The sequence below is a fragment of the Cucurbitaria berberidis genome, assembly GCF_010015615.1.
Source record: "Cucurbitaria berberidis CBS 394.84 unplaced genomic scaffold K460scaffold_5, whole genome shotgun sequence".
NCBI classification, from domain to species: Eukaryota; Fungi; Ascomycota; class Dothideomycetes; order Pleosporales; family Cucurbitariaceae; genus Cucurbitaria; species Cucurbitaria berberidis.
In genome coordinates this window covers 1,043,992-1,062,237 of record NW_024468939.1, presented here as the reverse complement: position 1 = coordinate 1,062,237, position 18,246 = coordinate 1,043,992, and the positions used below count along the sequence as shown (strand labels likewise).

At 51.6% G+C, this 18,246-nt stretch overlaps 9 protein-coding genes across 9 annotated transcripts; 4 read left to right on the top strand and 5 right to left on the bottom strand.

Moving 5' to 3' along the window:
• Positions 1–9: 9 nt before the first annotated feature.
• On the bottom strand, positions 10–1,018 carry K460DRAFT_344846 (mannose-P-dolichol utilization defect 1 protein; the record flags this gene model as incomplete). Its single annotated transcript, XM_040931264.1, has 2 exons — positions 407–1,018; positions 10–300 (listed from the first exon to the last, which is right to left on the bottom strand). Exons 1-2 carry the CDS (start codon positions 1,001–1,003, stop codon positions 10–12), a joined length of 888 nt encoding a protein of 295 aa, XP_040784288.1. The 5' UTR covers positions 1,004–1,018.
• Positions 1,019–1,376: 358 nt separating this feature from the next.
• On the bottom strand, positions 1,377–3,173 carry K460DRAFT_409176 (uncharacterized protein; the record flags this gene model as incomplete). The annotated part of the gene is made up of 3 exons (XM_040937228.1): positions 1,377–1,388; positions 1,440–3,057; positions 3,130–3,173. 3 exons carry the CDS (start codon positions 3,171–3,173, stop codon positions 1,377–1,379), a joined length of 1,674 nt encoding a protein of 557 aa, XP_040784287.1.
• A 1,478-nt stretch (positions 3,174–4,651) lies between these two features.
• On the bottom strand, positions 4,652–6,022 carry K460DRAFT_379746 (uncharacterized protein; the record flags this gene model as incomplete). The annotated part of the gene is made up of 2 exons (XM_040935191.1): positions 4,652–5,854; positions 5,945–6,022. The coding sequence occupies 2 exons, from the start codon at positions 6,020–6,022 to the stop codon at positions 4,652–4,654; spliced, it is 1,281 nt and encodes a 426-aa protein (XP_040784286.1).
• Positions 6,023–6,960: 938 nt separating this feature from the next.
• On the bottom strand, positions 6,961–8,491 carry K460DRAFT_358441 (uncharacterized protein; the record flags this gene model as incomplete). The annotated part of the gene is made up of 3 exons (XM_040932106.1): positions 6,961–8,171; positions 8,233–8,399; positions 8,454–8,491. The coding sequence occupies 3 exons, from the start codon at positions 8,489–8,491 to the stop codon at positions 6,961–6,963; spliced, it is 1,416 nt and encodes a 471-aa protein (XP_040784285.1).
• A 338-nt stretch (positions 8,492–8,829) lies between these two features.
• K460DRAFT_369729 (ribosomal protein S8) lies at positions 8,830–9,909 on the top strand. The gene has a single exon (XM_040934011.1). It carries the CDS (start codon positions 9,013–9,015, stop codon positions 9,622–9,624), a length of 612 nt encoding a protein of 203 aa, XP_040784284.1. The 5' UTR covers positions 8,830–9,012; the 3' UTR covers positions 9,625–9,909.
• Positions 9,910–10,128: 219 nt separating this feature from the next.
• On the top strand, positions 10,129–11,710 carry K460DRAFT_171952 (uncharacterized protein). The gene is made up of 4 exons (XM_040926970.1): positions 10,129–10,719; positions 10,774–10,872; positions 10,928–10,985; positions 11,059–11,710. Exons 1-4 carry the CDS (start codon positions 10,382–10,384, stop codon positions 11,455–11,457), a joined length of 894 nt encoding a protein of 297 aa, XP_040784283.1. The 5' UTR covers positions 10,129–10,381; the 3' UTR covers positions 11,458–11,710.
• Positions 11,711–12,449: 739 nt separating this feature from the next.
• Positions 12,450–13,116, bottom strand: K460DRAFT_358438 (uncharacterized protein; the record flags this gene model as incomplete). Its single annotated transcript, XM_040932105.1, has 2 exons — positions 12,450–12,624; positions 12,686–13,116. 2 exons carry the CDS (start codon positions 13,114–13,116, stop codon positions 12,450–12,452), a joined length of 606 nt encoding a protein of 201 aa, XP_040784282.1.
• A 558-nt stretch (positions 13,117–13,674) lies between these two features.
• Positions 13,675–14,739, top strand: K460DRAFT_369726 (uncharacterized protein). The gene has a single exon (XM_040934010.1). It carries the CDS (start codon positions 14,106–14,108, stop codon positions 14,403–14,405), a length of 300 nt encoding a protein of 99 aa, XP_040784281.1. The 5' UTR covers positions 13,675–14,105; the 3' UTR covers positions 14,406–14,739.
• K460DRAFT_291524 (uncharacterized protein) lies at positions 14,625–17,865 on the top strand (the record flags this gene model as incomplete). Its single annotated transcript, XM_040929288.1, has 3 exons — positions 14,625–15,209; positions 15,262–16,747; positions 16,799–17,865. 3 exons carry the CDS (start codon positions 14,625–14,627, stop codon positions 17,863–17,865), a joined length of 3,138 nt encoding a protein of 1,045 aa, XP_040784280.1.
• Positions 17,866–18,246: the final 381 nt, after the last annotated feature.

The following is an 18,246-nucleotide window of genomic DNA, read 5'->3' as shown; positions in this document are numbered from 1 at the left end:
GAGGCAAGATTATCCCCTACGTCTGGTACTCGGGCTCTTACCCGTAACATTGGAATACGACGGAGTCGCTCCGCTTGACACGGCACGGGCCATGTCCTTCCTATTTCCCGCTACTGGCTTCTCTAGCTTTTTCGATTCGGTATTCTTGGAGGCCGGCGCATTCCAGTAGAACACCATCTGGAGGAAGAGGACGGCGTTGAGTACGAAGCCGGCGATGAAACCGTAGAGTATAAGTGGGTCATCGACCTCTTGGAGGGTGGTGAAGATGCGAGACAGGGAGCCGAGGAGATAGTTTACAACCTACAAACATCGAGTCAGCCGTAACGTTCCGAGCAGTGACAGCTATAATAGAAGGAAACATAGTAACACGGGCATGGAAAAGAGAAAATGAAAAGGATGAACTTACAGCGAAAGCGCTCAACTGGCCCGTCCCGCCCTCAGACCAGATGGTCAGGATCTGGGGCACCTTGCTCGCAACGCCCAGCACACCCGCTGTAGCCTGAAGCAGCGAAAGCCTCTCGTCACCCACCCAACTCTCATTAAACAGCGCCGCGCCCGCAGCTATCAAGCCGCCAATCCACCCCGCAATGGCGACCGAGTTGCCACTGTACTTCAGCACCAAACTCGCGATAGCAATATTCTGCACCAAAATCAATGCCGTTTCGCCGTATGTGCTGAACGGGAAGCCGTGTCGCACATTGTACGAGAGCGAGATGAGGTACGCGCTAGACTCGAGCAGGTACGATAGAAAGGAGAGGCCCTCGGCAGATTGCGAATTGAGGAGTTTGAGCAGTTGGGGCACTTTTACGATACTGGACGCGCCGATGATGCCGATTCCTAGGCCTTTGGAGATGGCGAGCTTGACACAGTCGGTTGCTGTGAGATCGATGTTGTAGACCAGTGTCTTGTAGCAAACAGGGCCGAGGAGGGAGGTGCCAAGGTCCGCGATGGGTTTGGGGAGGTTGTGGGTAATGGGTTGGAGGGCGGAGCGTAGTGCGTCCATGGTGTGGGTGATCGTTGGCGAAAGGAGTGTGATTGAGGGTTTATGCTGGTCTGTCGTCGGTGGAAACTTTGGGCATATGCGAGGGTGGACCCTCTGACGCAAGGCTTGGCACCCACGTGCAATGTTCGTGCCGCTCCCTGTGCTTGATGGTGCTCTATTTCAATCTTGCATTACTATTACGATACCAAAGCTTTGGTGTCCACCCTAACCTACGACGAAGTAAAAGAAGAATATCATAGTAGAATACATGGTAGCTCGCACACTAATGTGTCTGATTAAACAGACAAAAAGATCAGAGTTGAAAATTAGCCGCATAGAGCTCAATGGCATAGCAAACGAGATATTTGAGAAGAGAGAACCGATATGCAAACGTCTAGAAGATACCCTGGGTCAAGATTAGTAGTGATCTACAATACGAGTGTCACAAGGAACTTACGGGTATGAAAAGGTAAGGCACCTGCCTCTCATATTCCCTCCACGCTTCACCATACTTTTCTCTACACTTCTCAATGTCTCTTAGCGCACGGTGGATAATCATGCCAGTGAAAAATACAGAATAGAACCACGGGAAGGGCGACTTGAAGCCTGTGATAAGACCCCATGAGAGAGCGAAGTAAAGATCGCACGTGTAGTGTATCTTGCGCGCCTTGCCGTACCACCCATCAGCGAGAATCTTAGTACCGGCTTGCGTAGATATAGTCTTGGGGTTTGCAATGCGCCCGTACTTGAAGTAGGGAAATGTGGTGCGCTCTTCGACGACGCCGCGTTCTTCTTGGCGGAACTGGTTCTTTTGCGAGTTGGTGGTATCCCAGATGTAGTACATGCCGAGATATCCAAGAGTGAGGAGCGCAATGAACCACGCCGGCCATGTGTACTCTGATGGGTGGTGCGTTGCGATGAAGAGGGTGCAATGGCAGTAGGACAGGGGCACGCCAGCCATGTTCCAGAAGATGAGCATAAAGCCGAGCTTTTCGTAATACATGTCCCAGGTTGTGATGATCAAATGCTCGCCCTTTGCGCAGGCGCCGGCGTAGAGGTAATGAGCAAAGAGGAGGAATATTGCTTCCATTGACGGCTTTCCGTATTGCTCGTACTGCTTTAAACATGTGCCTAGGGATAAGAAGAAGAGGATGAACCAAGGAATGCGGACCTCGAGGAACATCTTGAAATCGAGGATGCCGAAAAGCCTTGGGTTGAGCTCTGCACCCAGGAAAAAGTCGACAATGGGAGAGCCGGTCATGCGAATGGTAACTCCACGTACCAGCGCTGAGACGTATGCAATAGCTGAGCACATAAAGCCAGAGATGATGGCGACACTCATGATGTGCCCAAACTCATCGATGAGACTGTAAAGCTTGAAGATTCCAGTGAAGTGAAGAACCAGCATGATAATGATGCTGGAGTAAAAGGACCACATGGCGGAGCAGTAGTAGTCGAGCTGCTTGCCGCCCATGTGAGGTAGAGCCTTACCCTTACGGTACACTCCCGGCATGAGCATGTAGAAAGCCATTTGGCCGAGTCCAAAGAACCAATAGATCCTCCATGCGCGGTTGTTTGGGTATGCTTCCGTTTTGACGAGAAACCACAAGTGCTCAAAGAACTGCTGCCAGCTCTGACCATCAGCTGGCTTGGGGAACTTGCCATCGTAGAAGATGGCTCCGATCCACATGTAGTACATGAGGGCGGGAAATCCAATCATCATGGCACTCATTCCAAGGGCACCCCCAAACTCTGATTGGCCAGATGAGTCTCTTTTCGCGAAGTTCTTGTCCGCCTCCATCTTGAATTCGTGCGCATCCTTCTTGGATAATTCTTTGGCGTGTCCATTCGCGCTTCCGTTTACGTGTCCATTCGTGTGTCCATTCGTATGCCCATTGGTATATACACTACGCTTAGCCTCTCCATTCCCATTCTTCACAACAGTCGTATCGAACTGTGAGAATGCCTCCGGCTCCGGCGTCGAATCATACGCGTCATCAATGTTCCGATTGAAAGATTTGCGTTGCGACCTCCTCCGTCCAGGAGTCTCAACATAACCAGGACGTTCAGGCTTGCTGTAGTATGCACGTCAGTCACAAGTCCTCATCTCTGTCTAGTGAACGATGTCTGATTCAACGCAAGCATACCTAGGCGTATTTCCAGTCTGCGACCGCGTCACTCGGATTGACATGATTGCTACGTGCTATGGTCGGTGTGGCGACGCGCTATTTCAGGGGCGGTTTGTTGGGTGAAAGGTGCCACAAGGCAAGTAGCGACGGCGACTATTATTAAGAAAAGTAACGAAAGAAAAAAGATTGTAGATGCCGTCACCCCCTAGTCGAGAATACCTGAGACAGCCACAGACAATCAATGGCGCAAAATGCGGAGGTGAAGCTCTGTGTTTGTTGACGTGCGGTACAAAAATTTAGTTGCCATGGACTCGGGATTAGCGGCCAACCGGAGGCCGCAGATTCCGGCATCGCGGAAAGCTAACAACACATTGAGAATGCATGAATCACTTAGTGATTTGAAATAAGCAAAGGAATATTAAAGCTGCACAAGATTGCACATCCTTACTATATCGGGTCTTCAATTAGACTGAAGTAGCCTAGTATTTCCACTCTTCTTAATAGCCCCTCACGGAGATAGCATCAAGCGAGCCTGCTTGTGTGATACTTGCAGCCTGCGGGAAGCTGAGTTGCCAAGACGTCTAACAGAGCTGTAGTCACAGAGGCAAATCCAGCAAAAGTCATAGCGGCATTTAAAGCTTACGACTTCGTTAGCAACATCCACCACCTTGGTGTGGCAAAATGGCCCCAAACTTACACGTCGTATGGTCACAGCCGTCGTTTCTCTCGATGCTGTATACGCCGTTCTTGCTCGGGCACTTCTTTGAGAGCTGGCCGATCGCCTGAAGGCTAGCTTCCTCCTGATCCTTTTGGTCGGGGAAACACGCTTCAGGATCAAGCTAAGATTCTTCCTACGAGATAAATGCCTCTTAGCCAACATGGAAAGTGCCCCTGAAGTAACAGCAAAGTGTCGTTTTGAGCGAGGCACTCTCACTTCGCCATGTTTCAGACAGCCTCCAACAAGTAGACTGTGGATAGCAGGTGAGTTTGTTGGTTGTATGAGCTCCTGAGGATGCTAGACGCTTTGTTAATCCCCATCTTGTGCACCAGGCTATAATCTAATTTCGCCAAAGCTCACCAGCTTTGCTTTCGCCAAGACATTACTTTAAAAGGTACAATTACCGGAAAGCTGACCGGAAACTTTGAAAGTGGTGTGATATGCATCATATTTTTTGCACATGGCTATGCCATATTATGCATTTGCACATGTCCTTCAACAACTCCCCATCCAACGATGGAAGTAGCTGTCTCCAAGAATAATGACAGTATGTAAAGATGCTAACGATGCTCATATTAGACATTGGTGTGTCCGAACCAAACTCGAGAAAATACCGGACAAGACTGCCGGGCCTGCATACCTCAATGCGCCAGATACATGGATAGAACCAGAAGGAATATTTGCAACGCTGCTGCAACCCAGCATGACTTCATAAAATTTCGTTGCCCGTCAAGATGGCCTTTCGAGTGGCAGTCAAAATCGAGATTGCGGATAGATGTGCAATGGTAATTGGCCAGTATGGTAACACATGTCCTGGTTGTGTTACCTCGGCGTAGAATTTGACCATCTATTGACAGGCGTCGGCTCCGTCGTAATATGAATACTCGGTAACCGCTCGAGATGCGGCAGCTGCGGTGCTCTCGTTGTCACAGGGCTTTCGTAGTTTGGTGGATCCTCATACGCAGGCGCTTGTTCCCGCGGGAGGTCGGTATTAGGCGTGGGGGCTCTACTGCCACTATGACTTCTCTCAGGGTTGAGCGAGACAACCTCAAAGTCGTCGCTAATACCATTGTTGGACCGCGAGTTTGAGCGCGAGGCTTCGGGGAAACTGAAGTCGTCGGAGGTGCGGGAGTCGAGGGAGTGTGCAATTGAGGTCACGGAGAGGCCACGTCGGTGCGATTCGGTGTCGATATCCACGGTGTTGTTCGTGTATGCGCGCGAGCGACCACTCTGTCCGGAGATGGAGGCAGCCGAGTCAAGAAGAGGTCTGTTGTCACTCTCTGAAGAATTGGCGCGGAGACGTGTGCCGTCGTGTCTGGCTACGCCTAGGTCACCGTAGGCTACAGAGGAGACGCGTCGATCGCGAGTGCGGGCATTTGTCTGGTGCTCTGCGATGAGCAATTGTGAAACGGAGAGATCGGCAGCCTCTTCTGCTCTGCGTCGGATGTCTGCGAGGGCATGTACGTCGCCTCTTGTCCGGGCTTCGCGTCGGGCTTGCCGTCTTGCCTCGCGGTCTGCTGCCTCAACTCGTCGCGCCAGTCGTATTTGATATAGCGACTCCATCTCCTCTTCTCGTTGCCTTTCCTCCTCATCTACTGTCTCTGGCAGCTCGATGACATTGTCCATGCCCGCTCTTTCGCCCTCGCGTCCTAGTATCCTCTCATTCTCTCTTGCTGCCGGCGAGTATGCCGGCAATGTCATTACGCTGCGTACCGATGTGTTCCTATCGACTCCGGTAGTACTGTCCCTATTAGTTCTCTGCCTTTCAGGATCTGCTGATGCTGCCCCGCTCATCTCACGACTCTCCCTATTCGTACTCCCATGGTACTCGGTATCCTGTAAACTTGTCGAATACTCATTGCGACGAGGCCGCTTGCGCAAGTTCTTCCAGGAAAATAAAGATGGTAGTTTATCGTCCGAAGATTGCTTCGCTTTTTGTTCGTTTCGGAAGGGCGGGCGGAATTTGAGGGTGAGGAGGTATGTGATTACGAGGATCGCGAAGATGGCCGCTGCAATGACAGATACCTACAACGTGCCACTTGTCAGTCAAACTTCAATACGCGAGAAGTTGCGACGCGGTAGTAGGTGGGTATACTTGAGAAGCACTGGACGTACAACGACGAAGGTCTTATTCTGCTTTGACATTCTTCTCTCCAACGCGCCTCCCCTTACGTCCCGCACGGGTAACAACATGGGGCTCCTCAAGACTCTCCCATGCACTGGGTCCGTCAAACGTCAACTCTTCGACTCTTCAATCCTTGAACCAAACCAGACCTAACCCAAACCAAAGTCAACCCGAATAGCGTCACGGGTGATTGTTTTGTTTTCACAACAAAGATGACTTGTCCGGAGAAGGTGGGTGGGTTGTCCAAGCTTCGGCCTGCCCAGTTCCTCGGTCCTGTCTCGCACTAGCAGGTGTCAAGAGCTAGTACGCCAGACGTCCAAATCGTGGGACGGGACTTGTGGGAATAGTGTAGTTGTGGCCGGGGATTCCGGCGGAAGAGATGGGTTACTATGAGAGGGTGCTTGTTGCAATGATGACTGAGGGAAGGTTGCCAGGCGACTAAGGTTCTGGGCTGAGCTGCGCCCGGATGATGCCAAGGTTGGCACTGGACTGAGCGTAACGATGTCCAATAATGCGCGATGCAGGGCTGGGCTGTTCTACAGTAGGACCATCCCATCAGGGAGGTGTGGCTGGTGTTTGCGGGTGAGCGATTCTAATTGCGAGACAAGCGACCGTTGTTGAATCACGAGTTATCGAAGCGTTCACAGCAATATATTTCGCGGACATGATCAGAAGTAAAAGCCCCTCACATCACCATCGCAAACTTCGCTGGCTCGTATGTCATCCTCCAAAAACCTGCTGCTATTTCGGGGACGCCTTGCACTTGCACGCTTCCAAGGATCTGCTCTCCGTGGGCTAGCGCTGAACACTGATTGGGGCTTGCACTGCACGGTGATCGCATATCACATGCATTCGCCAATTCATCCAAGTGTGGCTCAGGCCAGAGGCCAGTGTTGGGAGTCTCGAACATCAAGTCAATCAATGCTGCTATGCGGTTGCTTCCGCTCGCTAAACCGCCTCGCCTCCCAATTACGTACTTAGGAGATGGTAATTACACCCGCAGCCTTCAAAATTTCTTGTCTAGTTTCTTCAGAAATCTCCCAACGCCCTTTTCCACTTTATCTACGCGTTTCCCCATGTTCGAATTGCGCTGTGCCGCTGGATTGGCGTTATTCACCACACTTGCTTCTTGCTCACTCGGTTTATACAGCTGTTGATGCATACTTTGCGGATTCGTTCCGGGAACTTGTCCAGACGTGCTGCTGTACGAGTATTGGCTGTAGCCTCCTATAGGCGGAGAGGCAAGTGGTTGATACTGCTGTTGGGGAGGGAAGCCAGGCGAAGGTAAGGATGTGTGTGCAGGAGGCGACTGTGGGGCTGGGGGAAACCCCGGCGAGGCAGGGTAGTTGGCATACTGCTGTGCAGGCGCAGTCGACATTCTCTGAAGGCCTGGCGGCGGCGGAGTCTGTCCACTGTATTGACTAGCTGGAGGGGCAGACGGAGGAGGCGCGAATGAAGGAGGACTCTGCAGTGCACCTGGAGTCGAGCCCGATGTATTCGTTCGCTGCACACTTGGTGGACCACTAAAGCCCTGTCCTGGTGCGGGAGGGCCGGGTACATACGGACCTGAAGTTGGCTGGGGAGCAAAGGAGGCTTGCAATGGGTTGCTATATTGCGAGGCATGTTGGTCTTGATAAGCAGCAGTCCCGAGCCCAGTGCCATTAGCAGCGTCGGGTGGTGGCGGTGTCTTCTCACGGTGGGAGATAGGCTCAGGTGCCGCAGGGGCAGCTGGATTGTACGCCATCGGAGCGTAGTTGGGCGGTTGCTCATTAGGAGGGCTAGACGCTGGTGCTGGAGCAGTTGGCGGACCAGGAAATGACAGTGGGGTGCTGATACTTGGACTTCGGCTCGAGTGTGATATAGCTGCGCTCTCCAGTCTTGCAATAACTGGGCTGAGGGCATCGTTCTTGTGCTCGGAATGTATGGGCGTAGCATTGGGATTGTGCACAATCTGCAATTGATGCGGTTGCAGTACCCTCCGTAAAGAGTCTAGAAACAGGTTGGCATCATCTGGCGTCCAGAAGTACAGATCCACGGTGTGTAGCCTATACATGTATTTCCCCTGATTTGTTGGATCATGGGCTGGGAGATGCCAATGCGACACATCTTGGTGAGGGCTGGAAGCTGGAGTCCCATTCGGGCTTCGAAAGGCATCGACCGTGAGGGTGAACAAACATGGATGCTTGTATGTCTGCTCAATCTTGACGGTGTCCAGTTCTAGGGGAGAGCCAAGGTCAGCTTATGTGTGGTGTACGAGTACATCGTCGTCACGACTTACGGCCGGCAAAGGCATCTTGAATAGGTGTGCCAGCATTGTTCGCTACCTCGATACGCCCACTCTGGCGCATAGGATTGTGGTAGAGGTAGACATACGAGCCCTTGTCGAAGCGGTGATGCGGGGGACTCTGAGTTGGTGGGGAAAGGTAGTAATGTATGTCTGCAAAGCTGTTCGAGCGTTAGTAGGAGTCAAAGTGTAACGCAAGTAGGCAAGATACTCACAGCGTCAACAAGGACACTTCTCCTTGCTGTGGAGGCATTCTGTCAGTGTAGACTCGGGGAATAGTCAGCTAGTGAGGCTTGTATGAAATCTGACAGGCCAAGATGCCGAAGCACGTAACGAGGCAAAGGAGCAGCGACGGTTAGCACACAAGAATCAAAGTCGAAGATTAATCGAATATATATAGGCAGCTGGGCTGTCATATGAGCAGACGATAGCTCCAGCCAACGGCTGCGTCGTCTTCTATTTGTGTCGTCGTCGAAGCGCCCGCGTTTGTTAGGCTGGTTCTAGGGCTGGTAGGCGCCGCCCAAGCTCCACCGAATAGCAGATGCAGCCCGTGACCTGCGGACCTCCGAGCCCCAAATCCAGAAATTTGCTCCAGAGCCTCCAGCAGTCCATCGGCGACAACACCACACGCAATTGACAGCCACGGGCCCACCAGGCATCGCCATCGCCACACTCTTTTCAAAGCGATTCGATTCACATCCTTGTTCGACGTGCCATCGCGCCCACCCGGAGCCCCAGCCCATCGAGGGCAACTCCGCTGCCACCATCGTCAACATGTCCCTCGTCAATCTCGCACACGTATGCTCACATCTGCAAAATGCTTCGAAAGCGCGACTCGGCCTGACATCAATACCCGTCTCCAAGATGCACGTCAACATCGCGCTCGGTTTGCAACGCGAAGGCTTCCTCTCCTCTGTCACACTGGGTGGCTCTGCGCCGCCCAGACCCTTCCTTCTACAAGCACAAGCCGATCCAGAGCAATTCGAGAAGATGGCCGAGACGCTGAAAGTGGAGCCGTGGCACGCATACCCCACTGAAGCACCGACAAAGGGAAAGAGCAATACAGAGCTTGCGCTGGGCAAGGAGCAAGTGCACGAAGTTCATGTGCCTGAAAACCCAGCGCGACGAAGATTATGGCTAGGGCTGAAATACTGGCAGAATGAGCCGGTACTCAAGAACATGAAGCTGGTATCGAAGCCTACACGGCGGATATGGCTTACTTCAGAAGACTTGGGCAGGATTACCAGGACAAGAGAGTCGAGCTATGTGAAGGGATTGACGCATCCGGGAGAATGCATGTTCCTTACGACGGATCGAGGGATACTGGAGGCGAGAGAATGCGTCGAGAGACGTTTGGGTGGAATGGCGCTATGCAGGGTGTGGTAGTGTAAGAGCAAAGAATATTTCTTGCGTGTACCAACACCTGCGGAGGATTCCGGATTGTTAGGTCTGCGGTATTGCATGGCTAGGCGTTGTAAGAAACTCTGTAACAGTAGGAAGACATATTCATGTGCGTTGCATCATGGCGGGATACACTTGCACCTACTGCTGTAGAAATATTCGACTCGTTCCCGACCCGAGCTTCGGGTTGCACCCTGACCCTTAGACAATGACGATCTAGCAGCCTGGATTCCATTGTATGTTTAACACCATGTTCAGCTCGGCCTAATTTCGTTTACGCTAAACCAATGTTAATCTTGCTGCAGGGTCGCCTTAGTCGTCCAGTTTATAGGGGCATGCAATTTTCAAGACCGCACATTTACGCGCGAAAACTGCCAGTATCCAGGAAACACTCCTCTTACCAATCCCTTACAATGTAGAACATGGCTCCATTTGTAGGGAGAAGGGAAAAAATAAAGATTACCGGGCAGAGGGAGAGAGTCATTTGCCGGTGTGCATGTCGTGTTCTGGTTTTAGTGCATGTCCAGGTACCTACCAACCATTACGGCCCCCAGAACTGTTTAAGGGCGCCAAAGGTTTCAGCCCCAATATTTGCAATCCCGGCACTAGCCACACTGCATGGATCGCTTTGGCTATATACCCGGTGATTCTTGCCTAGACCTGTGTGCTATTCTTCTGCTGTCAACCTTTCCGGTCATCAATATATGTAGACTGAACAGACAGTCACAACCACGACCTAATCATGGCTAGTTCAACCCCTGACTTCGACTCGAAGACCTTTTACACATTCAGCAACCCTAGCTTAACCAACTACTCGCTCAGCGCCGGGATCTTCCTCGACACCAACGGCGCTATCAACATGACCACATCCGGTGCCTACTCATCTGAAAACTGGCAGATCTATTCTCAAGGCGGCCGCTACTTCATCCGCAACTACGACTACGGACCAGAGTTTCAGCTAGGACTAACAGCACAGAGTAGAGGCATTCCAATGCTGTATCGTCGGAGTGGGGGTCTGGGCCAGCAGTGGAGTATTATGAAGAAGGATGATGGGTGGGAGTTTACGAATGGGTTGTTGGGGTACCGCAGTCCTACCCCGTAAACTAATTGAATATCCCGCTAATTTATGTTTAGAAATGGAACAGGGATGGCGGTCCCGCTTCAGGGCTTCGTGGGCATTGCGATGCAGGCGTCAAGCCGTGGGAGGACGTGGAAGATTACGCAGAATCCAAGGTATGTACGCTAGATTAGGTGAGGTTGACGAGACGCCATGGCTGATACACAGCAGTGCCGAGGAATCAGGGCCAAAAGGACCGGACATGTATAGTGAAGTATTAGGGTTCGAGGTACGCACCCTCCCTAATCTCTTTACAGAGGGAATTTCGTGGCTGAGAAGATCGGCATGTTGACATCGAACAGGTCTCACAATCTTCATCCTCTAGCATCTCTAGCAGTTTGCGCACTGCCTCCACCGCTTCTGCTTCCGTCACTCCATCCGGCACATCTCTTCTACCCTCAAGCGCTTCTACAACCCCAACATCAACTTTTGCCTCCTCCGCCTCTCCACTATCGTCTTCCTCCTCATCTCTCAGCTCTGGGGCCATAGCCGGTGTCGCAATTGGTGGTGTCTCAGTCCTCGCCCTAGCCATCTACGGTCTCTGGTTCTGGGCTCGCAAACGGAAAATGGCAAAAGAGCATCAGTACGAATTACAGGGCCACAACATGCCCGTGGAGAAGTATGCGTATAGAGCAGAACTGGAATCTCCGAGACAGGTCTGGGAGAAGGATACTGTAGCAGCAAGAGTGGAACTGGCTTGAGAAGGCTGCAAAAAGGTTCGGGCTACTGCACAAGCCCGATGTCAAGAGTGAAGAAATGAGAGTTGGTGTGGGTAGCACGCACCTGATGAACATGCGGTTCTCCGACCTCGATCTATCCATGCATCCTACGAATTGCGCATGAGCTTTCCGTAAGGATGATGAAGTGTTGCAGCCAGTCACTGCCTCCTCGTTGCGGGAGTATAAGAGAGAGAGAGCAAGAGTAGCGCGCTATTTGTGTTGAGCATGTCGCCAGGAAGCAACTCGATCTCAGACTTGACTTGACAGTTGCCGCATAGGACAAGGTGGCGCTCTTTGCTCCCAAGGTTTTTAAAGCGTGTGAAAACGATGCAGTGAGGCGTCACCGCGCGGACCGCCATCTTTTCTTCAACTCTGTATCAAACCCCATATGTAGTTGTTAATCTCGACCAAGGCAGACGGGCTAATGAAATCCTCAGCTCCTTTTTCAATGTGAAATGGTTGAATACTCAGGTGGTGTTAAAAGTCAATGACAGGGACGAAGCTAGTCAGTTACTCATTTCGAAATTCATCGCTTGCGTCGTCGTCGGAAAAAGGTTGTCCATGCCTTGCTTTCGTTTACCTAATTAGCGGGCTGTTTAGTCGGAATGTTCAGACCCAAGGGGCTGGACAAGGGCCACGCGAGTCAACGTTTACACAACGTGAACAACGGGGGGCTTCCTGCATGGAGGATCTGGTCGCAATCATGAAATTATTTATATACAAAGCCATTCATCGAAAGATGCAGTATGTCATCATGTAGACCATGACGTACTACGTACATGCTCATTTCAGAAGATCATCCAATCCATATACCAGGTGTCTCGTCAAATTGAAACATGTTCAAAGAAATTCGTTATCTGATCACAGCCATGACCAGGCTCTTCCGTGTCTCAGAGTCGTTTCTCCAGTCGTGCCCAAATTCCCCTTCACATTTCCCTGCTAACTGCTAATTGTACGCGAACAAGGTAAAAGTCTCAAACGTAGCTGCGTGATCGATGGCTTTGGTGCGAGCGGCGTGGGCTGCGAGAAGTGTGGCCGTGACGAGATCGGTGAACCTCGCGCTTGTAGACAACGCGATCGTTGTCGTTACGGTGATGGCGATGAACAAGAAGGGCCAGTAGCATGGTGATGAAGAAGAAGATGCAGTTCCTGGACAGACATTAGTGAAATGTTTGTTGAGATGAGTTCCAATGATGACTCGTGTACTTACATGATGCCGAATGCCCATGAAGCTTTCAGCATGGCACATTGGCGGTCCACATTCAAGCCATACTTGTTTCCGGAGATGGTGAAAAGACCGAGATTGGCGTTGTAGGAGCCATTTGACTCCCAGCTGGAGCAGTCGGCATCAGCGATTCCTCGAAGTTCGTAGACAGCGCCGATGAAGGCACCAACGAACAGCAGGTCGATGAAGGCGACAAAGTGAGCCGAGTGTCGTGCGCGGGTATAGAGGAACAGGGTCCCTATTGCCCATACGGCTCCAAGAACGGATACAATGAAGAGGACCAAGATGGATCGTGGGGTGAGGAGGTTGCGATCGTTGTACCAGTCGACAAACCAGGCGAGCATGCCCAGCGTGGGTATCAGCGTGATGATCTGGAAGATCCTCCAGAACATAAACGACAGGCCGGAGAAGGACATGGCGGCGGTTCTTTGGTATTCGGAGCAGCTTCGAAGTGGGAGGGGTGTTTGCCTTTAGTGAAGCTCGGATAGGTGCCTGTGTGTTTGATCACGATGCGCCTGGCAGGTGCGATGCAACGAAGAAGACGACAAGACAGTTGGTCGCAGGCAAGAAGAGGTAGGACAGGGCGCCTTTTTAGTTTAGATCCGGCTGCGACAACAACGGCCAGGTTGCAGCTTGAAGTTGCGATGGGATGGGATTGGGCCAGCTACAGCGTGCAGCTCCCCGTCGTCTTATAAGAGTGACGTATGGTGTGGTGGGAAACTTGATCGTGGGGTGCGAGGCTGGGCGTGGCTGGGAGTACAAACCACCCCCGAGGCTGGCGTCTGCCTCCCTCATTTTACACCAACAAATGCGACAGACATCACATCACGCCTGGTTAGGACATGTCGCCACTATTCATGGACGCCTGCTTGCTACAATACAATTGCTAGCGACACACTGCTTTCGGGGCCGAACTTGTTTGGTTCCGTGAGCCGTCTTCCGCGTCTCTGGTCCAAGCTCCCCTCCAGCGCTGCCGTACACACCCGCTGGCTCCAACCTACATGAGGAACGCACCTTGCGTGAATCTAGACTATCTCCAAAGCCTGGGAAGATAGGGACATGCCTAGTAGGTAGCTCCCGACGTACTGGAGACACACCAGATCGTGTCTTATTAGTAGGCTTTCACCCTCGTCTCCCCAGCCAAGAACCACTCTTCATCTCCCGCTGCAGGGTGATGGGATTTGCTGACGCCCAGAAACATAACAGTAAGCCCGACCCTTATCACAGACAGTAGGATTCTGTCATCCATGGCCGCCCGCTCTCTGTCCGTCCAATTCAGGGAGTATACCAGGGCTACTATTGGTCTCTCCACCTGACTCTGCAGCTATTCTGCGCACTGCTCGTCTTACCCTGTGGCTGCAGATGAACCTCTCGCTTGGTGGAATAAACACAGAGCATCGGTACGATGGATGGAGGACAGGGACTCTTATCAGTACCAGACCCACTAGCTGCACCCGATTCGGAAGCCTTGCGCGCTCCACAGCCTGAGTTGCGGGATGAACAAGAAGGGCCTTTAAAAATAATAATTCAATTTATACTACTCCATGTCGCACAGCAGTTGCCAGTCTATTCAGCCTTTTCAACCCTCTCGTTCCTTTTCTTCGCGTCCTACCTACTTCATTATTTGCAGCACTCGCCCGTCTCTTTTGGACGCGTCCACGAGCGCCACAGTCACACAATCCTTTCAGCTGCGCAGACAGCCTAATATACAAACTTCCTCGAGCGGACTACGACCACTCTCCCTTCGATTTCAAACGGCTTCTCTATGCTTATTACTGCCTTGCCTAATTCCGACTATTCCGCCGCCTGGTTCAGTCATTGTTCTTAGTCAACAACTCAAGTTTATCGTTGCTATCCTGCAACTTGGGCCACCAATACCAGGCTAGACACTACTCATTCGTTCCGGCGCTCCCCTTGAGCAGACATGTCAGCAAGAGGGGCTCGAAGTCGGAAGATACAACAGAAAGATATCGAGAAAAAGGACAAAAAATCTACAGGGAAAGGAAAGGCTCCGGAAGCGATCAACGAACAGTCCCACGATGCATTTGCCGACTGGCGCCCAACGCCGAGCCTCAATAACCTGAGGAACGGTGTCTCCCGGTCCATGACAGTTTCCAGCAACACTAGTCGCGCGACCTCACGAAGTGGCGGAACAAATGACAGCAGTAGCCGGCCGCGACTAAACACTGTCCAGTCGAATGACTCGCGGGAGGTTCGAGCCATCCGCGTGCCAAAATCTGCAGGCGAAGGATCAGCTTCTGTGTCTGACATCTCTTCCAAGGGCAAGGAGAAGACAAAGTTCCAAGCAAATGGGAAAGAGACGAAGGCACCTCGAGGTAGAGGTGGGGGCGTCCCCATCAAGAGGGGTGTCGCGACTACACCTGCACCACCTGTATTTCGAGCCGAATCAGCTGCTTCTTATCCATCAGCCAATCAGAAAACCTGGATGAATTTTAGAGTTTGGGATGGAGGCAAGGATGGAATGCGTCTGTTTGGTGGCTTTGACTTCGTAAGCCCTATCTTCATTGCGGTCAACCCTTGAAACTAACCACGTGGACCAGGACGAAGATATGCAGAATGGCAGTGTTTTGATATACTTTAAAGAAGAGCAGGTCGACGAAGACCGCCCGACTCCCTCTATCCGTGCCGAACTCGATGTTCTTGAGAACTCAGGATCGATTTGGCTGAGCAACGTGCTTCTTCATGGTCGAGTTGATGAAGATGATGAACATGTCGATGAATGGGCTTTGCCGAACAGCCCAGACTCACTAATGCCGTCGCAAAATTTCTCGCCTAATTATCCTCAACCCGGACAACAGAGGATGTTGAGCCCAACATCACTTGGCGGGAGATCTCCTCCACCATTTGACATTGATCAGACTTATGCTAGTATGAACTCCAGGGCTGCTTCTCGAGGTCAGCATTTCTCCGAGACTACCCGTTCGGATCGATCAACCTCACCTCCGCCCGTCCGAAGAACAAGTAAACAGAACGTCACTCATGAAATAAGATTTGAAGCGCCGAGGGAGGTCAAAACACTTCAAGGTCAAAGGTTACACCATGTTGCTATCCGAAATTTCCTTGCTATGCTACATGGCAAACCTATCGTTGGAGCCGATGTTTTCGACATGTTGAGTACACTCCATTCACAAATCCAAGTCATGTACGACCTCGGGAGTAATGACCACTCGAATATTACACCCCGAGAGCGGAGTGTCCAAATGATCACCAACTACCTTGGTCAGCATGGGCTAGACGATGTGCGCAACAGCATTCGGCAAGCTTTAGGATTGCTTGTGTGGTCTGAGCAGGACAATGTGAAGTGGCGGCAGGGCTACCTTGGAAGCTTCGTGCATCTTGCCGGGGTCATGACGCCGCAGGTAGAGGACCTTGCAGACTTCAAGCGCTTGTCTGTGGTTACTAGACGCAATTTAGGACTCGCAGGCAAAACATTACAATTACGCGTCATGGAGGCAGAGGAAAGACTGGCAGGCTTCGATTTCAGTGACCTTTGGGAAGATGCTTCTAAAGTTGCCAACAGTGCGGTCTATCAAAGCTACCAGGCTTGTCGTCAATTTCTCGTAAATCACTACACCCGCATCTACGGTAATTGGCCACCCACTACCAACAAAACTTGGCTCAACCGCAAGGTCGTGCTCGGCATGCAAGAAGACTTCGGTTCTCTGTACGACTATCTTGTCAATCGTGACGTGGTGTGGAACCCTCGTGAGGAACGCGCAAGCCGAAAATGGGAGATGGCCCATCGGAAGAACGACAACTTCAAGGCAGACTTGCCAGAACTCGGCATGACGGATATGCTCGTCACATTCGATGGCAAATATGGGTATGCACATATTCCACACCCTTATCCACTACTACCAAGGGAAGTGCCGAAAGCAAGCAAGGAAAAAGAAAAGAAGAGCTTCTTTGACAGAATGAAGAAGGACAAGGGTAAAGATGCTACAAAAGACGCGAAAGCGCATTTGCAGCTGTCTATTGTGTTCAGTGATGCGACAAACATCGAGAAACTAGATGTTAACTTCAACGGTAATCACCTCCACGACCCCCTGACGGAAAGAATACTAACAACCGCAACAGGATCCACACTTATCGACAAGTTCGAGCAGTTCGAGCTCACCACTGATCTCAAACAAACCACCCCCCGCGAAGCACGCCTAGGGCGCTGGGTCCTCCTCTACGGCGTCCTACAGGTTCTCTCCACGCTCTCTGTAGACGTTCAGGGCCTCAAACACACAGAAGGTGTCCGTCACTTCCTCTGCACAGATCTCAAGCGCTGTCCCGAATGGGTCACCAACGGCCAGATTGAATATCTAGAAGCTGACCAACATCGATCATGGTGTTGGCAGCGTTCCTGGGATCCCATGCCTACACAGACTGCGCCTGTCGAACTGGAGGCTTCAACGACCATAGATAGAGGCGGCACTGCTAATTATTATGCGGGGGAGGCCAGTGTCGAAATTGCCGGGCACACACAAGTCGCACATGGTCTTCCGAGCCCCCCTCCTGAACGGTTATTACCGGCACCGCCGCCATCTTTCGACGGCGCAACACTGATGCAAAACGACATCCGGCGCCTCGGCGAGAAGATTGATAACCTCTCGCTTTCGCACAATGCGACACATATCTTCCGCCAGGAGTTGGAGCGGCGCCGCGAGAACGAGAAGGTCATAGGCGAGTTCCATGATCGCAAACCCAGGCTTGAAGGTGAAACCTTTGGGCCAAGAGCGGCCAACAACACTAGCAACAACAACTACAACAGTTTCAGACCTCGCGAGAGCTCGCTCTCTCGATTTGCCGACGATCGAAGCCAATCCAGGATGGACAACACATACCGCCTCACCGATTCTGAGTTCAGGGACAGACAGGCCTTGCAGCTACCGCCGCCTTCATCATTAAGGAGTCATGTCACGAGCGTCAACACGGATCTAGGTACTTATCCGTTCAGTTCAAATGAGATGCAGTGGCCCGTTCCACCAGGGTATGAAGCGAGCAATAGAGAGAGCACCGTGCTGGGAAGCGAGCATGGCTTCATGAGAAATGGAGATGGAAATAGACATGCAACAGGATATGGAGACATGACTTCAAGGGGTATCGAGGATCATAGGAGTCCGAGACGGTTACATGAGAGGGGTGGGTGGAATTAAGTTGGGGTGGGAGCATACGGAAAAGAAAACCCAAGGGAGGGGAAAGGAAGTTGACTAGACATTTTCCGTCTTTTTTTTCATGTTCTTGATTTTGCTGTGTTCGATACCCTTTTGCGTGTTGCACATTTTTCTTATGGGGGGACGTTAAGAAGAGACGAAGAAAAGTGAGAGCGTTTTTATAAAGCTGTAGGGACACATTGGGTTGTCAGAGATATTGCTCTGTCCGTTCGTGACTGAACTGAGCGTGTATACAATTCTATAATTCTAGGCACTTTCTTGCTTACGTGTGTACTGCTTACGAGACGAGTGAATGCCCGTGCAATTCAGCGCCCTTGGACTAGGCGCTGTCTCTGACAAAAGTAGTAGTGCAAAGAAACTCCA